This window comes from Bombus huntii, chromosome 8 (assembly GCF_024542735.1).
Source record: "Bombus huntii isolate Logan2020A chromosome 8, iyBomHunt1.1, whole genome shotgun sequence".
NCBI classification, from domain to species: domain Eukaryota; kingdom Metazoa; phylum Arthropoda; class Insecta; order Hymenoptera; family Apidae; genus Bombus; species Bombus huntii.
In genome coordinates, this window is record NC_066245.1 from 4,972,446 (window position 1) to 4,994,003 (window position 21,558).

The 21,558-nt window shown below is 36.7% G+C and overlaps 1 protein-coding gene across 1 annotated transcript; it reads left to right on the forward strand.

Annotated features, from left to right (window-relative positions):
• The first annotated feature begins 13,929 nt into the window (after nucleotides 1-13,929).
• LOC126868384 (uncharacterized) lies at nucleotides 13,930-19,829 on the forward strand. The gene is given in 10 exon segments (XM_050623745.1): nucleotides 13,930-15,718; nucleotides 16,635-16,691; nucleotides 16,765-17,052; nucleotides 17,447-17,515; nucleotides 17,590-17,658; nucleotides 17,764-17,883; nucleotides 17,951-18,016; nucleotides 18,122-18,190; nucleotides 18,487-18,631; nucleotides 19,366-19,829. Coding segments are annotated over 10 exon segments (2,928 nt in total). The 5' UTR covers nucleotides 13,930-13,957; the 3' UTR covers nucleotides 19,650-19,829.
• Nucleotides 19,830-21,558: the final 1,729 nt, after the last annotated feature.

Here is a 21,558-nt window from a genome sequence, read left to right on the forward strand (position 1 = left end):
ATAGTTATTTATTATTCATTCCACAAATGGCAAGAGTTTCAACTTCGTTCTACATCGAAATATTAATTTCATGTTTATACAGTTTACTTTCTAAATCCGCATACGTACATTAAATGCGATTGCTGTGCTTTAATTGAAGAATGCAGCCGTAATTTAGTTCAAGGATTCTCAGTAGATTCGGCCCGTGCCTGGTCAGACACGTCCTATTATATTATCGCTGTACCCGTGTGAATCGCACACCGATGCAATTGTTCCGTGGCGCTTAATTACGCGGCCAAATGAAACTTTCCAGCAATTATTCGGCAACGAATGTATAACTGAAATTATCGCAGGTAAATCGGATTTATCACGGTACCTGGTATTCATGGCTTTTTCTATGGAAGTTCTCCGTTTCCAGTTTCATTCTCTTGTTTCACCGACCTTGTTGCACGTCGCATCCAGTGAAAATCCTATTAAGATTTCAGATAGATTTGGTTGATCTGTGTCGCAGTACGCAACTGCGAAATTGTCGTTCCAGATTGTTGGCCGATTGTTTGGTCGACTAGAGTCACCTCCGATTTCACAGAATTGGAATGAAATCACTTTAACGATTAAACCTAGAACTAACAATTTGTGATATATACATACAGTACTAAACATAGAGTAGTATACACGGAGAATCCTAATCAAAGTCAAACAACTAAAATGTATAAGTATATAAAATTATATTTGTATTTTAACGAAAGTCAGCATTGATTTTGCCAAAAGCATTTGCACTGATCTTTTAGTAATCGAAAAAATGAGACAATCTGAAACCTGTGATTTCGATAGTTTTAGTGTTAAATTTTCCACCTATCGTTGCGTACTATCACAGTATTGTACATTTATTTGTTCTGTTCTATTATTTGTACACATTAAAGAATTGTGCAAATTGCTTCTCGATTCGTTGATCTCTGTTTCGTTGGGAACGGGCCAAATAGAAAAGGAACTCGAGATACGCATCGCTAATTTTTAACGAAAAAGTGGTCATGATCGATCGAGCTCAGGGAATGGAATCTCTCGTCGTGTGTTTGTCGTTAGCTGTCAAAAATTTGGAAATCGATGTCGAAAGTTGCTCTTGCGCCAGTTGTATTCCTTAGATGTTTCCCAATATTAAAGACAATTTAATTCCATGTTATACCGTGTTTGTAGTATACGTATTTCGATATTAACAAAAAAAAAAAAAAAAACCACGGTGTTATATTCTGCCAGCTTCTACTGATCAAGATAAGGGTGACTTTTCGTTTTCTTCTCGACGATCATTATCAAACGTTTCGAAACTTTTTAGTAATGTTTCCTATACCGGTATAATATTGTATAGGGAGAGAGAGAGAGAGAGAGAAGACGCGTTTCAGTGAATCAGGGAATAAAAAACTCATTAAACACGAGGTCAAAAAGGAAATTAAAAACATCCATCTTGAACTCGATCGTATAAAAGCTCTTCAACATTTCCGTATCCCTCACGACCTCGTGTTTAATTAATCAAATTAATTCCGCTTCATATTAAATGGAGTAACTCTTTGTTATAAATATAATCTGGCCAACGATTGTACGCAAACACATGTTGAACAAGAAGCATGTGTCTTGGGTTTGTATTTTATAGAATAGAACCACGTATAGAAATTCAACGTAATTCGCGTTCATTGTCATTGTAAACATTGCAAACGGCTTATGCTCCTGAGAATTGTATACGTCGCCGTTGAAGTTTGTCCTGTTACGACGTTTCCGCTTATTATTTTGCCAGCGATCGAAACGACAGAAATGAGAGGAAGAACGATCATTATTCGATGACGAAACTGGGCATGTTCCAATCGAGTCGCTTATCAATTACGAGAAATCGATTTAAAAATGGGTCGTGACTCTCCTTTCTCTGCAAAAATCACTGTGCTTCACTGTGTTTCGTTTACTACCTTTTCACAATCGAGTTCGAGTAGCAAAGTGATAGAATAGTAGAGACTTCGAGAATTACAACTCGTATTTTAACTCAAGTCGGTGCATAATGAATTACTCACGTTCTAACAAAATGTTTCTTCAATGGCGCGTCGTTGATAGTCCATTCGACTTTTATCAAACGTAACCCCGGTGGAACTTTCGACGTTATGCAACTTCTACTTTCATGCACAATTTGATATCGCTTTCATTCATCTCTTGCCAGAATAATCATTCTTTTCATCTGACTATGATCTTTGCGCGCTAAACCACATTCTCGTGATCGTTTTTGTTCTTACAAAACCTACAAATAAAGGACATTACCGTTTTATTGTAATTTTTCTTTTTTTTCTTTTTTTTTTTAGATAGTTGATCAACTATAATTGATTTTACCATCGATTCGTTATTAATTCAATAATTATCCATTAATAAGAACGATGATTCAAGAGCCACTAGAAATCCTCCTTGAAACTAATAAGAACAAGACAAAAACAAGTAACTCAAGGATGCGTCGATTCCTTTATTCCTAATAGTGCCTTGAGCAATTAATAGATTTATGTAATTCGGTGACACGGAAACTCAGGTTTGGTTGTCCACTTTTAATCGTATATTATAACGCGGGCAACGGTTGGTCACGTAACGATTTCCAGGATCCGGCCTGGAATAGCACTTGACTCGTGTTCCTGACTAATTCCGCTACCGGTTAGCTAAGGAAGCCAGCGTTGAAAATAAACGAAATTCTAGTTCGTGCTCCACGTGTAATTCCGTAAGAAACAACAGGTTTTTTTCTTCTCTGATATCACCATAACATATGTTAAGTAAAATAAATTACAACTAGGAACCATAGTAAATGTTACAAGCAAAATTTAAAGAAGGCTACAGCGTAAGAATTCATTCTCATTCATCTGGGATTAAGCAATTTTGATCTAGAATAATAAATTAAAATAATAAATGAAGTAATAAGTTGAAATAATATCTTGTTCGGAAATATTATCGATAGAGAGATATCTCTTAGGGTATCTTCGATCGTTCTCAATCTTTTATTAAAATACATGGTAATTACCTATACCACGTTTCAGTTATAAAAGGAACTTCGCTCTAGATGTTCATTTACGACACGTAGTTTTCCTAAAAAAATTTTAGACGACTGCTGCAGTATTCCACATAGCTTCCAAGTCCATTCGTTTTATTACACAGTCTTTAACATTCGTTATTCCTGTCACGAATATTCTAGGAGTCTCGTCGATTTGAGATGGGCTGAAACGTCGCAACCTTGCCAAGCGGCAATAGTTTCGTTTCTAATGAATTTTTCATGCGTTTTCCATACGATAGGAAACGCGTAACAAAAGCACAAACACTTAATAAATCATTTATGTTGAAAATAAGGGTCGCGAGTATTTTCCATGTAATTGCATGTAGGATTTGAAGATGGAGCAACGGGGAAATGTAAGAAATTCCTCGTTTCTACTTCAGATGCTCGCGAACAGGCCAAGGACTACTTACGATATGTTCTTACAAAACTGGATTGAATCACTTTTTTGCCTATACTTTTATGCGTCGCAGATTATAGGGTTAGATTTAGCACAATTCGTCATTGCTAAACTTCTTATGTTTGCGATTGTATGATATTTGCGATTTTAGACTCGTTTTCGATGACTCGACAAAACATTTACGATGTTGAAGGATATTGCACCGAATGAATGCCATTTGAAAATTGATAATTTAGAGCTGATATGTATAGATGCAGTGTCAGATGCATAATTAGATTTCTTCAGATACAAGTTAATCATTCATAGACATACTCGTATGTTAATGAAGAAAATTGAAATTTGCTAGTTAGCACGAGTTGGCTGGAGGATGATATCGTAAAGTTGCTTCTTAGAAATTTGTGACCAATAATGGAAAGTTGGGAATTGTTAGCACCTGGTGGAAGTAGGTGAGAAACTAAAGGTTTCACGATGCAAGTTCTAATGTAGACAAATGAACATTTCAAAAGGCAAACCACACCGCTCTATTTTTTGTACATTTCTCAAAAGGCGTATAATTAATGTTCAATTCCTCAAAAACCGAATAAATTACTTGCACGTGTGTATTTATCGCACGAGGATGATATAAATAAGCATAAACTCTATGATGAATTTTACAAAATAATGTTTGTATCACTTTTTTCTACTTCCTTTAATTCATTTATTTAGAGACATTAATTACAATAGACATATACCGATGTTCTTTTTAAATTACGGAATTAATGAAAGTTGCTTCCGAATGACTCATTTATGGTTGGAACGATCGCTTACGAAGATTGTACTATCGTTAAAGCAATAAAATATGACACACACCGGTTGTTAGACTATTATCGGCGCTAACGATGTCTATTACTTTGCGTCCCAGTAATTGTTAGAAAATTTAAGAATATTTTTATAGCTGTTATTAATTCGCTGCTAACATGGCAAGCACGCGCGATTGCAACGTTCTAGGAACTCTATAATATCCAAGCGCGTTATATAAAACTAATGTTTACAAGTTGAACGTTTCACGCTGTAGTTTTGTTATGGATCCGGCATGTATCAATACGGAAAATTATTTAACGCTTCTCCTTGTTATGTGCAAATACTGTAGCGGTTTTTTCGCATATCAAAGTATTCGACCAGGTGACTGATCAAAATATACATGTACAGAATACATCTTGTAAGTAACAGAACAATTATACAAAATTACAGAAATCTGAATATCACTAGAAGATTATCTATCAAAACCTTTAATAATTATTACTATCGAATATTAAAATCGAAACAAATACTTGTCAGAAAAAGAAATTCAATATCAAAACGCTTCTTCCAAAGGAATTTAGATTTCAAGGAAATTTCTATTAATATGAATTCCAATGATACTGTCAGTAGATCAATTTTTTTTTTTTTTTTTTTTTTTGCTATTCGTCATGGGATCTTCTTAAATGTCACGGGCCGGAAGACGGATCTGGTCGGTGAAAGTATCACGTGACACGGTTTTTATCTCACTAAACCGTCCCCTGTCGAAAAAAGAAACGGAAGAAAGGTTTTGCTACAGGGCGTTCATCTTATGACACGCGCTTTTTTCTTTTTTTTTTCCACTTTCGAACAGGACGAATTCTCGCGTAATTTCCTGGTAACTCGATTATCAGAACGTTGGAGCGTTACGTAAATAAGAATGTCGGGATTTACATAGAAGCAGAATGCAAAACAAAAGGCAAAGGCGATGTTAGACACGGTTGATTTGCAGTTGCACCGCCTCAAAGAAAATCATGAGGTCCCGATTACGCGTACTTCGGCAAAGAGATTTCCGCGAAGTCTTTCTTGCAACGTAAAATTTGCAACTACAGCGTCGCGCTCTGGTCACACGCCTTTCTGGTTAAAAATAAATAATATTGCTCCGCTCGTTACTTTTAGTCTTGCACATTCTTTATATTTTTTGTTCGAACATTAGTCGAAAATCGACCTCGATAGTCAACGATGCTTTACGATTATCGAACATTTTAATATTTGGAAGAATGCGAGGTCGATTTTGTTAGAAGGATCAGAGAGCTTGGGTTCTTATCTAATCGTGATTTCATCACGTTCAAAGTTTATTTAAACAAAATTCTTTGACGACCAGTTGACATTTCTTGCTTTTTATTCTACGTGATTTTTTACACTGCTTTGCGTCTAAGTATATTATAACAGAAAAATTATTGTTGGCTAGTAAAAAGATCATTGAGTCTATGCATTGAATCTATAATGCAATATTCAACGCAGACGAGCGCTGTTTTCTCGTGTATGTTGCAATAAACGTGCAGCGTCACCGGACACAAAACACGTCTGCTTCTGTTTTACACAAAAGATAGATTCAGAATAAAACAGTACTAAAAACCATATTGAAAGAGCGTAAAACGCATATGAAAATGTGAGAACTGGTTATAGACACGACTATTCATTATACAAACAGTAACATATGTTTAAATAAATTATATAAAATCCTCGGCATTAGATCTCTATTTCATGTGTATTCGCTTACATATACTTTTTATTCTGTACGTTCCTGAAGATAATTATATGTACATGCATAATTACGCGCGTTAAAGATTTCATTTTTGTTCGGTCAAATAGTAGCTTCAAACACGAACAATTACCGTATACAATATTCAAGAAACAATTAAGGGGAATTCCCACGTAACTTAGCATCCTGAAGCTGGTTCACGGAACTGAATGTTGACATTTTATTCCAAATAAAGTAGACTTTCTATCATTTTTCCATAAAATAGAGAATACAGAAGATAAACAAAATAGGCGATAGGTTGCAATTAAATTCTAAGGAAAACATAAAGAAAAATTAGAGTGAAAATATGACAGATCGAATGAAACCATACGAAAAGAGAATTGCAGTTTTTTTGTAAACCGTGTTATATCCAAATTCATGTAAAAAGAAAATATAACCCATATGATCTAATTCATTGTTATGACGCGTGTGAAACATTGCGCTAGAAAGCTTATTCATCTATGTTGATCCTAACTGGCTCACTCGTCCAATTTACGTTCATTAATTTTGTCTTGTAATGATACGTTTACGCTAAGCGAACAAATGCTTGTTCGCTCGTCATTTTAGTAAAATTAAAAAACGAAAGTGCGAACGTATATCCGTTCGTTTCATCAGAGCGGGGAACGCATGAATATTCGCCAGGTGTAAACACCCCATAACAGGTAGCACAAACATAACCTATATTTTTCGTAATTTGGTTCGTAGATTCTATCGTAAGTTCTCTAGAATAATAATAATAAGAGTTACATTGCTATCAATAAGAGTTTTGCAAGTACGCGATAAATGACCATACAAGTTGGCCATTGACTTTCAAGAACTGCAGAATATCGAACAAAAAATTAAGTTTTTCATTCGTGAAGTATGACAATTTTTCTGCGCACGAAACGAAAGCGCCAGACATCTTTTTGCTGGTGCGTGGTAGAAAATTTTGCTAATCGCGTGTAATTATTCAGTGGCAAAAACTCGAAAAGTGGAGGGAACATATGACGATAAGAAAACCGCTAGTCGCCTCGTAGCTCTATGACAATTATCGGTTTTGCAACGAACGTTAGGCGAAACATTCAGCACCGACAGACTGCAGAGCAGATCAATAGACGACAGAAACTGGTCGCACCGTGAATGTTGCTAACCTTCGTTGTCGCGCGAATTGCATGAAACCGGACCGATAAACTCGGAATCGTTTTCCATCGTGGCTATAACCGGAATTTCCTATTACAAGACCGTCACTCGCTCTGCCTTTATGTAAATTATGTAGCGTTTTATTTATTACTAAGTGAAACTAATTATGTCTGTCACCGTACGTGCTTGTAGCTTGACGCTGAAGTTTTCTTTTGCTAACAAAATAACGCTTCACAAACTTTCTCATTTTTAAAGAGGAACCTATTCGTTGGTGAACCAAGTTTATATACATTGGATAAAACACATCTCCCGATCCTCGATGATCAATTGCGATTTTACCGACAGTAAGAGGAAGACGGTGAATCGATCGTTAGAGTTCTCGATTATTATTGTTTCCATGCACGATCGCTAGACGGAGACACCTTTGCTACCCTTTCACTGATAACAACCCTTGACAAAATCGTGTTTCGACGAATCCGTTTTTTACCGAATTTGACCTCGTGAAGATTTCAACGCGTTGTATGACGCAAACGGATGAACCGAGTCGTGGCGCAGTTCCACGGCAACAAAACGATTTCGCAATGTATTTTAGAATTAACAACAACGATAATTATTTAACGACAACTGCGCAGTATATTTAATTCGACTGATCCATAGGTTATTAATCTGAATATCGGTCGAATGAAAAGTAGCCAGTATGTGGTATATATAATTGTCAGCCTAGCAACTGATAAGTTTCCATGAATTCTAAAGCAACCAGTTTTTGCTACGATCTTACTGTTTTTTATTTGGTTTGGGCGCGACGCGTTCCAGAATATTCGTACTATAGATTATTGCACTTTCTTGCGTAAAATACCGACGTTCTTTATCTTTGCCAGCATCCAAACAACGAATCGTCTTCTCCCGCGTTTTTGTAACTTTACTGTTACGTGAAAATCACTCGAGGAAAAGATATGACAAGTACGTTTTAATTAATTTTTTGACTTACAATTGCAGATATTATTGTAAACAGACGCTTGCTCTCTTTTCGTATCGCGAATCAATTTAGTATCGTAATATACGAATATACGAATATTATTATAAACACAGCTTAGAAAATCGTAAATGCTGCTTTATAATCATATAATTGAAGTTAGAAGTGTGCACGTGCCTTAGTATTATATTTAGAATGAGCAAATATTCTTTACTAATATCTTCTACACGTTTCAACAATATATTCTGCACGTTTTGCTTACGACGAAATAACGAATGCGAATGGTTTGTTGAAATACACGAAACCTCGTTATAATATGTCGCTATCAACTGTTACCAAGGTGCCACGGTGTTTACCCATCGCCACCAATAAGATAAACGGTCCATTGGGGAAGAATGTTGTCTTACATCATCAATTTATCATTATTTTGCCATTATACGCTTTCAATAACAAAAATACTCCCGTGGCGTCCTCAGCGAAACATGTGATTTCGGCGTGGCAGTCAAAGTGTCATCATAGTTATAATACGATTCTTTAGATATTTAGAAGAAGATCGTCCAAGTTTCGTGCTTTCAATCTCGAACTTCACGTGTTTCTCCCGTGTCATTCGGTCAAAGTAGCAGGAAACCGAATGCCTTTCACTTTTTCCCTTCTGCAACGTTATGAAATCCTGCGAAATCTCGCAGAAAAACGAAATTAATTAGGTTTCCCTTTTAAAAACTGATCGACGATACTATTCTTGAAAATTGCGCGCCGTATCGTCCACCTAAACGAAATCATTTGTCAGGGACAAAGAGAAAAAGCGAAATGAAATTCAATATGCAAGCTAACAATTGAACGAACGATCACCGAGTAACAATGTCTTTTCTTTCCTGGTACTAATTGCACAGGAGCAAACGACATCGCAACCATGTAACCACGACAATAATTAGATGTAGCTTTCACGATCGGCGAATCATCCTGTTAACATTTAATAAATATATTTTTAAACGTGGACGCGCTCCAACAAGCACACACGCACGCACATACACACGGAGCAAAAAAAATTGAAACGCGCGACTACTTTCTATAGTTTCTACTGCTCGAATCGATGTCTCTATCAGATTTTATAAGGACGCCTGTAAACATCGTGTTTAACGTATTCATGTTTGTATTATTATTATTATTATTACTATTATATCTATATATTATTACTATTATTATTATTATATCATCATCATCATCATCATCATCATCATCATCATCGTCATCATCATCATCGTCATCATCATCATCATCATCATCATCATCATCATCGCCATCGTCATCATCATCGTCGTCATCGTCGTCATCGTCGTCATCGTCGTCATCGTCGTCATCGTCGTCATCGTCGTCATCGTCGTCATCGTCGTCATCGTCGTCATCGTCATCGTCATCGTCATCGTCATCGTCGTCATCGTCATCGTCATCGTCATCGTCATCGTCATCATCGTCATCGTCATCGTCATGGTCATGGTCATCGTCATCGTCATCGCCATCGTCATCGTCATCGTCATCGTCATCGTCATCGTCATCGTCATCGTCATCGTCATCGTCATCGTCATCGTCATCGTCATCGTCATCGTCATCGTCATCGTCATCGTCACCGTCATCGTCGTCATCGTCATCATCGTCGTCGTCGTCATCGTCGTCATCGTCGTCATCGTCATCATCGTCATCGTCGTCATCGTCATCGTCATCGTCATCGTCATCGTCATCGTCATCATCATCATCGTCATCGTCATCATCATCATCGTCATCATTTTTTTATTGATGCTAATAAAAATGTTTAATTGTTCAGTGGGGCACTTTTTATTTCAAAGTATCTTCAGTTTATCGGTTATATTCGAAATGCCCTAACTGTCAATTACAATTTTTACAATTGTAAGAAAGGTGGCAGTCAAAGTGTTAACTGACCCTTCTACTTCCTTTTTATCCCTTGTAAGTTTCTCTGGTTACGTCAGAGATGTTATTAAGTTTACCTGAAATCGATTAGAAGGTAGAAAATTACAAGATCTCGCGGAGTAGAATCTTACACGTAAAAAGCAATCAATAAAGAACGTTGAATGTGCTCATAGAATAGAAAGTATAAAAACAATAATTCGTATTAATATGTGTGAAATTGGTTCGGCATAAAAAGGATAGTTTCATTTGTGGCGTGTCGTGAAGCTTTATATTATCTTGTCCGAAATGTTTCATTCGTTTTATGAGGAAATAATAGACGCACAACGTGTTTTGTTTTATACTATTTTGTCGAATTACACCGTGACATTTCACAGACTTGCTTTCACGTTTGTACGAAGGTGCACTGTTGTAAAAAACATGTGTGCGAAAGAAAGACACTTTCCGAACAACTTAATACTTAATTACGATATATAGAAATGTGAGATGAAAAAAACGGCTTTCGCGTAAATCTGTTCGAAAATGTAACCTTAAACTTTTAAATTAAGAAACTAAGCAATATTTGTGGTAGATTTCGCAAAGGAAGAAGAAGGATTACAAATCGCCGATGTCAAATAAATATTCTTTATACATACATTCATGAGAGACAACAAACTCCATCTGTCCTCCTACATCTGCATATATCTGTAAAGCCACGCGTTCCGATCGACACGTGGAATTTTACGAATAAACGTAACTGAATCGATAAGTCGTTGAGGACAGTTGTATCGTATTAAGAACTTTCTAATTTTTATAGACGATCATTAAGAAACTTATAATCGATTCACAGCTTATATTTTTAGTTTCAGTAACGTCGTAACATTTTCACTTTTGTAGATGATCTTTAACAAACTTATAGTCAATTCACAGTTTCGCATTTAAACATCTAGACGTGCTTTTAAAATTGAACTCGAGCTTGAACAAAATTTTGACATTAATTTATGAACGTTCACCGATTGCCAGCGGAAGCTGAACAAGTGACGCGAATAATTGGAAGGTGATGTAAGGCGATCGTTGCATAAACAAGAATGATCCCGACTCTATCTTTTCCTAACACGCGGATGAAAGATAAAGATTGACGATGGAATCGCAAATCGTCGAGGGTATTGAAATTCTATCGAACAACGAAATCGACCTTCAAAGGATTATAAAAGGCGTTCAGCCGTCGTTTGGTACGATCGTCGTGGCACGATAACAGTCTCTTGAGGCTGGTCAGTAAACCGATCTAACGGTGCTAGTTGTAAGACAGAGCCCAGGCTCCACGATACGTCGCTATATCTGTTTGATCGCTGATAATCAGCGTGATAACGTAGCAGAGTTTACAGTTCGTTGACTTGTTTTAATCATTCACAATTTTATCGATTGTAGAATCATCGTTGATTTTCTCATGTCACGTACATCGTCCTTTTTTTCTTTTCGTCTCTTTTTTACGTGTTTCAGGAGGCAGCTTGCTGAATACTTCATGATATTTGTACTGTATTTTTATGCGATATGCTCGGAACTCATGTTGATCAACTCTATAAATAGAAAAATAGAGGAAGCTGAAGATGTTACGGACATTATTTTTTTTAATATTTATCTTGGCATTCGCGGTTATTTATGCCATCGTCTTGGAATAGATAAGCTTACGAAAACAATTTTTATGAAGATTTTTATGAAGCTAGATCACTACGTTGCGAATGTTTATGGATTATGGAATATTTTAAGGTGCGGAAATGTGATGAATTCGTTATAGTATCGAATAAATGAAACTAATCTTTGTTATGCTTCACTTCTTTAATCCTATTCACGTTTTCAGTCGTTTAATAATTAAATTTAATTTTCTAATCACGTATCCGTGAATGGTAATAAGATTAAGAAGTATATTCCTTTAAATTGAGATGGTGAATTTCTCTTTCGAGAAGTTCATATATCGAACACCCAATGAACCATTCTACGCTTATATAAGGATATAGTTCATTAGGCATTTAAGATCGATGTAGATAACGTTTTATCGCGAATTTATCAAAGTTACGACGATAGAATCACTTTGGAAAGAAACTGAAAGTATAGGTCAATGTGACTCGAGCAAAATCTTAGATCAACTTCAGACGGCGGCGCGGGAGTGCGATTAACTTAATATGCACGAACCAGCGTGGTAACTTTCATCAACGTGGGATAGAGTTAAACTTGTCCTTGTTTTGTTTGTACTGAAAACTGTTAATGAACGCAGTGGCAGTTTATTCGCCTAATGCTAAGGTCATTGTTACCACCTTCTAATACTTCAACATCACGTTCACGGCCAACTACAAGTTGCTAATTGTAAGGTTTCATTGTCAATTTGTTTAACTTTTGCAATTCGCTTTGTTGTATTTGTCGACAAAAGTCGAGAACAGTTTCGATCTACGTAAATATGATTACTATGGTTACTGCAAAAGAAAGAAGAAAGAAGCGTATGTCGACAAGATGATAGGAACAAAAATAACAGATTTCATCGTGATAATTCCAACTTTTACAGGCGATAAGAGAAAAATGATTATAAATATCGATATAATTCTACCATGGAAGATAAGCGAGCATCTGAACTTAGTGACCATCATAAACTGTTAGACTACTTCCATGCACGATCTCTCGTAATCCTTACGTCTTCTTGTTGGAATACAACGATATCAATCGCATGCATATGAGGTGATTGATCGTACTGATTCTTCCCTTCGTTGCCCAACGCCATCCCCACTAGCGTGCGTTCGTGAGTTGCACCACGGCGGCTAACACGTGCATGCTCTTTCGAGGATTCGCCGGAAGAAGCGTGAGGATATGGATGAAACATTCTCGATGGGCACGTCGAGAAGCTACTAGAAGGTTCTGTGGCACGTGTGACGCCACACAGACACCCACATAGGTCACGCTCATTACTGCATAGAGAGTGGGGTTGTAAACCTTTTCAAGGGCCATGGGTCACTAAGCCAGTCAGTCTGTGAATAACTAGCCAACTGTCTACATTCCACAATACTTACTTATATTCCTGTAATAATTGTTTAATAAATATCACATTATATTATTTCAACACAAACATTGTGTCTTCCACACATTATTAATCTTAATTCTAATCTTAATTAAATTCTAACACTTCTCCTAATCCATTCTTCCATAACATTTCACCTGTCCGAAGTCAACATGTAAAATGGAGTACCGTAAAAACGAATTTTTTCAAGATTCTCCGCTTCTTTTCGCAATCACTTCGAAGACAAAAGAAACAAAGGACAGACCATCCATAAAGTACAGACTTGGAGATTTCATGAAGCACCCATTAAGAGATAAAGATGCTATATTAGTAAATCGACGTCCCAATTGTACACTTCGAATCCATTACACACGTTTTTTCGGATTAGGCGGTTGCCGTGCGTTGCGAAAGCCTGTCGTCGGCCGCACTTTGCGTGCACCGCGCCTCCTACGAGGAATTGCACCCCCGTAATTGCGAATGCAACGACGGAAGTGAGTGCACTCGCCGCGGCGTTGTACACTGTCATTAGAAATGCCAATATGCCGATCGGCGCACGGAAAAAGTGCACGCTTCCACGATCAGCAAGGAAAGGGGCGACCAATTACTCATCCCGCTATAAAACATCCACTTTTCCATGTCTCCGATCAGTTTTCACGTCGCGATTCTACGTCGAATTTCCCTTTGCCCGATAACGGTTACGATCGACATGTGCAATACCTAGTGGGAATACGTTGTCGATTTTATCAAGCAACGACAGATTCTGTGTCAAATGGAAGGTGCGCCTGTTGCGCAGAAATGACGTCCAGGTGTCGATTTTTGTTCTATGAATTCGCGTGGACGTTGAATAACGATTGAGTATCAGTGTTGTTAAATATATTTAATACCTTATCGTTTCATAAATTGTCTCGTAAAGAAGATCAATAACGATGTTTTTCCTGTTGTCGAGAAGAATACCAGGGTCCTATACGATGCTCGCGCTTATAGCGACAAACCTGGTGATTTCAATGGCCGCACCGTTGTCGAAACGTTTGCCAGAAGACGCTTCGAACGACGCGAGAAACGGGTTCTCCGCTGTGCCAAAAATTCTGGAGATTCAATTACCGCTGAAAATTGCGACCAAGGACGACTTGGTAGCATGGGCCAGATACGTTATGGGTCTAATGGCGTCTCGAATAAATATCACTCTGACTACTGTGAAAGAGTCACAGTCGAAACCTACTGGAAATGTCAAAGCGGCAGAGAGCAACAGAGGTTTCGACAACAGCAAAGGTTTCGAGAGCGTAAGAGCGCAGAACAGCGGTAGAAATTTGGAATTGCAAAATTTTGATAACATCAAACCTGTCAATGCTATCCGACATTATGCGAACACAAAGAGCTTCGAGAACACGAGATACGCCGAGAACTTTGAGAAAACGAAAATTCCAGCAGCTGTTAGAATTCTGGAGAACGGTAGACACACGGAAAACATAAGAATTGTAGAGAATGATAGACATCCTGGAAACGTTCGACTTCTGGAAAACGGTAGACAACCTGAAAATGTTAGAGTTTCAGAGAATCGTAGACAACCCGAGAACGTCAGAGGCCTTCAAAGAAATGGAAACCTTCAGTTATCGAACGATAAGGTGTACGCTACTGCACAGTTGCCATCGTTTACGATCAACGGAGCGACTACGAAGGGTTTATTTAACAACAATCGACAACTTCAACCAACATTTAACAGCTTCGCGATCACCGATACCACTGTTCCAAGTCCACTAGAGATCACAGCGAATATAAATATTCCAAGATCGAGATTCAAAGAGCCAACCATCAAAGATGCCTTCGACACGACGAACTTATTGAAATCCGCGGATCGACAGCTGTTTGTTCCTCAATTTCCTGACTTTGGACCAGCTATTGGCATCGACGTGAGACCTACTGATGTCGTTCGAAATACGAACGTAGTTTCGCCTCCTGCGAGGACTTATCTACCTGTGACCATGACTAGTGACAACATCAAGTTCCCAAACGATCCTTTTGTTACTAGATATTTTTTCGACGGAGTCGAGAGGAATGTTTCCAATAACCAGGGTATCGCGGATGAGATCACGTTCACCACGCGGAGTCCTCTGGTTTTCAACGATGAAATACCATTGAAAGGCGTTGATTTTCTATCTCAACAGAGGAACATAAGTTCCGTAAAACCGCTGTTCAAAGTTCCTTTCGAAGCGGTGATTACGTTTACCCACGAAGAACCTGTACAAACGACCACGTTGAAGAACGAGGGTGGCAAATACTTCACGATACCAACTAGAGATCCTCTTGATCAATTTCCACCGTATTTTGATACCAATTACACCGTGACCAACGAATCTGGACAAATCAACGTTGTATTCGATGATAGCATTCAAGTAAACGAAACAACGAACAATTCTAAAAAGGAGGAACGGAAGAAGCAAGAGAAGAAGAAGGACGGCGCGAAGAAGGACAAGTCGAAGAAACAAAAATCTGAAGGAAAGCGTCAATCATCACCGATTAGTCAGTTGTTGAAGACGATAGTCGCGATCAGAAGAAATAATACTCCGTCGACGAATCTTACGCCGCCTCCGTTGAATCAACAGACGTCATCGACTACGCAGAGGGTTCCAGTGCGTCAAAGGGTTCCACAGTCTCAGAGAACTCAACTTTATTCTACTCAGAAGCCACCGGTAAGTTCAGTGATGAGTATAAGTATAGTACATATTTGACCAGTTGATGTGGCACATAATGTAAACGTCACAAGTGAAAATTCCCAATAGAAGCAGAATGTGCGTTTCTGTTAGTTCGATTGTTTGAATTGTTTACGCTTTAACGTTGTGGGCTTTCAGCGTTCACTAGCTTTGTAGATGTAAAAGGAGAACAAACGGTAAAGATATATTTTTATCTTTGCGAAGAAATGAGAAAGCAAGAACCGTATAACTTCAAAGTTATTAGAAGTAGGCGGGTGAAAGGTGTGCATAAATTGACACTGTATAAAAGAAAAGTGTGAATTAATAAGGTTGCATTCGTTAGAGACAATGTGAGAGGTTTGACAAGTGTGGCGTAGATAATTTAATTGGACGCGTTAATTACTCAATGTGCCTTGTTTATTACGAGCATCAACGAAATAATGTGGATTTTTTTGAGGCTTCATGGGTAAGCAAATAAAATCGAAAGTTGGTGTTACATAACACAAATAATTATGTAACACGTATATACAACTTATGACTTGAAAAAGAATTGCGAAAATGAATGTATCATGTTTAACGAGAAATCGACTTATAGATTTCATACAGTCGACGAGGTATATGTGCGTTTTTGATTTTCTGCAAAATAATTTTTTTCCATTCATCACGCCTCATCATCTGTCTTTAAATCATGAATTAATTAACGATTTATTTATATATCTAATCAGCAGAAATATTTATTTCTCTTTGGTCTAATTTTCTTCGGATTTATCGAACAAGAGATCGTTGTGCAAACTCGCGTGTGACATCACAGAATTTCTTCGAATTCGCTTGCGTTCTCAACGTTACCGGTGTTATCCGAAAACAACAACGAACACTCATCAACGGAACATTATTGAAGTCGATTCGTTTATTTCAGTCTGCGCTCAAACAGAAAGGAAGACGTAATCAGACGTCTTTGGCGCAACAAGTTGAGGTACGTTCGATTTCATTTTCTATGGTGTAGCATATCGCGAAATATTATTATTACGAGAACTTTTAATCGATAGGACGATGACGACGACAATGGAAGCAAAGAGGATAATGGCAGCAACGAGGACGATGATAACAAAGAGGACGATGATGGGAAAGAAGGTAACAAAAGTAAAGAAAACAGCGGCGAAGATAACGATGGCATCGAATCCGATGAAGAAAATGATAACAAGAATGGCTCTAAAGAGAGTTCTAACCAAAGCGAGTCAGATGAAGACTATGACGACGACGATGAAGGTGGTCCCATACAAACTATCATCGACTTACTTATGCTTGTCGCACCAGCCTTGGAAGATCTTAGCGACGTAAGAACTTCGACGAAGATTTCGAAATTATTAATACAAAACGTTAAACATATTAGGTTGTTTAATAAGTTCGTACCATGTTCATATTTTTCGCCATGTCTTTAAAGAACACAAAATAGTAAATGATCGAAATGAATAATTTTATACGATCGAATTTGATCTACAGAAGGCATTTGGAAGGAAAGATGAATGAATAATATACATTTTGATTTGTATCTAATGAGAAATTACAACCAAGATATCTAAAGGAAGAGGGAATAATATAAAAGCTGGATAGATTAGTATAAAGCTTTTATATATAACAAGGAAATAAACAATACAAACTTATTGGATGATCTAATTGTATGAATATTATCGGATTTATCATGGATCCTACATTTGTTCATTTTTTCAGCCTGACTCCGACGCTGATATTGCCGATTTACTCGAAGTAGGAATTCCAATACTTCAAGACCTGTCGGACGTAAGAACTCTAATGAATCATCTCGAAATGCTTCGTTTATTTAAAAAAAAAAAAACATCATCTTGCGCTTTTAGGGAGATGGCGAAGCAGGAGGAAGCGATATCCCAGCACTGTTGCTTCCAATATTGTTGCAACTTAGTAGAGTGAGTTATCGAGTTTCTGTAGAATTTTTCGCAGAGAAACGGAATGGATAAGAAGGAATACCGAGAGCGCAGGTAAGGTCAGGTAAAAAATAAAGTTTGTTTCAGGGTAAGAATGGCGAAAGAGATTCGGCTGCGATTTTGACACCGCTTCTTCAATTAGTTGCACCGCTAATCGGGCCCATTATTGGTCCATTGGCTGTACCATTGAGTCGTCAAATCAGTAACGTAAATATAATAATTTTTGGAAATGTTTGTTTCTTCGTATTAGAAGGCAAATTGAAGTGAATTTTAGGCTCCAGGTCAAGGTGGATCGAGTTTTGGTGATCTGATTAAGGCTTCATTGGGTCCCTTGCTCGAAGTACATATATATTATTTATTTACGATATTTTTCATTATTATTACTGTCATATTATGTTTCTTAGTAATGATATATTGATTTTATAAAATATCCATTTATTTCTAGCCGGTTGGACCTGGAAAGATGACGGTGCTCTCAAACCTAATCGCCGGAGTTGTCTCTAGTCTTAGCAAAGTACGCATTGACTTTTCTGTTAACAACAATTTGTTCTTCTCTAATAAATCGACCGTTTCACTACTAAACCAGTCTCATGTATACCATCGTGTACTGCCTCTCGATAGTTTTTGGAAATAATTGCAAACCTTTTAACACTAAAACGGCCAACCTAAAGATATTAAACGAAAAGCTTTCGCATCTTATCGATGTAATGGACCATTATACAATTTTAATTTAAAATTTTAATTTAAAAATAATTGACAATAATTAACGAACACCCGTTAACTGTCCTTTGGTTGTTGGATTTTTTACAGAATTCAGGAGCTGGTGGTAAATCAGATTTAATGAGTCTCGTGAAAGCGGTGGTCGCTGGAGCTATAGCAGGCACCAGTGCAGGTTCCAGTGGTTCCAAAGGTGTCAAGGACACTTATGGAGCTCCCACTAGCTATGGTGCTGACCATGGTCCTCCCCGTCCATACGGTTATGTAAGTTTTCCTTTGTCCTTTCATTTTTTTTCTTATTCGCCAGTACATTACGCTTGTCTCCTGTAATCCAGAGTCAAAAACATAAGATTTTATTAATAGTCTGTGGATGTTTATGAAGACTCACATTTTTCCAAAGACAAATAACCTCATTTGATCTTTTATTTATTATAACGAGAACTCGATTTTATGTGTTCTAATATTTTAGGAAATATGTGAAAATGTACATTTACGTTTTAATGTTTTATACAGGGTGGTTGGTAACTAGTGGTACAAGCAGAAAGGGGGTGATTCTACGCGAAAAAAGCCTGCGGTATGTTATAATGGATCTCACTGTAGATCGTTGTCTCGATGGAGAAATTAAAAAAAAAATTTTAAAAAATTTTTATTCTATATTTTCTACTTCTTTTTTCGCGTAGAATCATCCCCTTTCCGCTTGTACCACCAGTTACCAACCATCCTGTATATTTTTCTATATTACGTACATCATGTGCATCTTACGACGTTTAACCCTCTAAGCACATTTTTATAAACACTTGCCTCCAAAAGTCACAAAGCTAAATACGATGTTAAATGAAGTCGTAAATAAGCGATTACCATATCTCAAACTTAATTCCAATGGCGTTTCATCTTACGACGACAGTCGATTAATGGGTTAAATTTTCCATAAATGCATAAACATCCGCAATATACTTATTAGCTTTCTGTGACTGAGCTTCTGAACTTTTCAGCCTAAACCATCATCAAACTCACTTGATCCGCTCGGCTCATCGATCAAAGACATCTTTAACGCGATATTAAAAGTGGTTGCTTCGTTAGTGAACGCTATTACGACTATTTTAGGCGCCTCGTCGAACAGCTCGAATGAACCGGTATCGGCACCTTACGGTCCGGCCCCACCCCCTAAATATGGCACGCCATCCAGTACATCGGTTCCTCTTAGCGAGACTATTAGCATAACTACTAGTAAACCACAACGATTAATAAGACTATAGATGATAATACATATTATCTTTATAGCGCTCTTACTTGTCAAAGTAGTAATTTTCTATCGCGATTATGCCGAAAGAATAACAGGTTACCGAAATGTCTGTAAGTAGAAGTACTCGTGGATGAATGGATAGAATTCTAAGTTGACGTAGTTTTACGAGAAGTTTAAGACATTCATAGATGATGGCAATTACCTTTCATATTAATTAAAGTTATGTACATGAACAACGTGAAACGATATAGTATACGTTGCTATAGTATGTAGAAAATGATAAATTAGATTTTATTTTATATGTTTTGTATCTTGTACTTTATTATTAATATATCTATATTTTATATTTTGTTATATTTTATTATTCAATGTCTTATATATATATTGAGATTCTTATCTTTTCAAATTTAATTTGTCCCTTTGGAAGGGTTGAATGAAAGAGAAAGCCGAACGTCGATAGAAATTGCCTTGGGAACGTTCAAACAAGTTACACGTATCTTCAAGATATACGTAATTAGTTTAGAAATGCTGATTTATCCGTCAGCAAGCTGTTTCCTACAGTTTGTTCCTTCACTAGGTAGAATATTACGTATTATCATTTTTTGTGCAATATGTGAGAAATAAAAGTGAGTTCTTTCGCGCTCCGTCTGCCTTTTGATTTTGTCTAATATCGCGAAACTTAAGCGTGAAATTGATTAACCGTCATTCACATACAGAATCGCAGGAAGTCGCAGAATCGAGCAACAAAAGATTGTGAATTACTTCATTATTAAAGAATTTAGCATAATTGCGGTAATGATCGTGCAATTGATATTGTATATAGATACAAGCTAATTACTAATTTCGAGCTCGTGATAATCCAAGGATGCAAAATACGTCATCGATCTGATACTTTCGATTCGACCTAATTTGAGGCCATTCTATTTCAATCGAACATACATAATTATTATATTTTAAACTTTGTTTTCCTGTCTATGTTAAACTCTACTGTCGGTACTAGAACCTTCATATTATGCATTTGCATATTTCAATAACGACGATATTTTGCAAACTTTTCCACGAAATCATTGCACATATAGAAAGAATCAAAATGTTTAAAGTTTTGAGAAGCTAATCATGGTATAACAGTGTGACTTGAGGGAAAGTAGAAAATAGTAAAATATATTAACCATAAATTTCACATCTTAAATGTTATCATACGTAACGCATTTGTATATATTTTCCATAAAATGTTGAAAACATTTGTAACTCAGAAATGCAGGAAACTGAGGATAAAGAGATATAAATTATCTTCTACACTGAACTTCATTTGTCATTCTATTACACTGTTAATAGTAATTAATAGTAATGATTAATAAATACCTCTGCATAGCAATAACAAGTTTAGGAGCAAAACGAATAAAATTTCACTATTTTTTTCATTTATTTATTTTACTATTAATTATAATTATAACTTCTAACATGCGAATCTTACTAGTATTGATATTAGTTGGTAAATTAAATACGATAAAGTCGATAAAACGTCTTACTCACTTATTTGTAAGTGATTTTTTTTAACTATTCCTGTGCTTGTACGTAGTTGTTGCACGATCTATATTTGCCACCTTGTTATGAAAAAAAATTGGGTTATCGTGATAAGACAGCAGCTCGATAATTAGCAGGTTTATTAAAACATTGCAAAATGGTGGTTTCGTCACCTGCGTCGTATGAAAGTGGCACAAAGGAATTCTATAATATCCGAATACTGTCATTAAACTGACGTTCATTAATAACATGCATCGATGATGTGTATTTGTTTCTTAATATATTTCTATGTATACAAACAATATATATATAAAATATATTTATTCAGGGTCATAGATATTTGGAAATATGTTTCTTAATATTTCTAACAGGAAAGCTTTATTCGATAATCTCTTTTA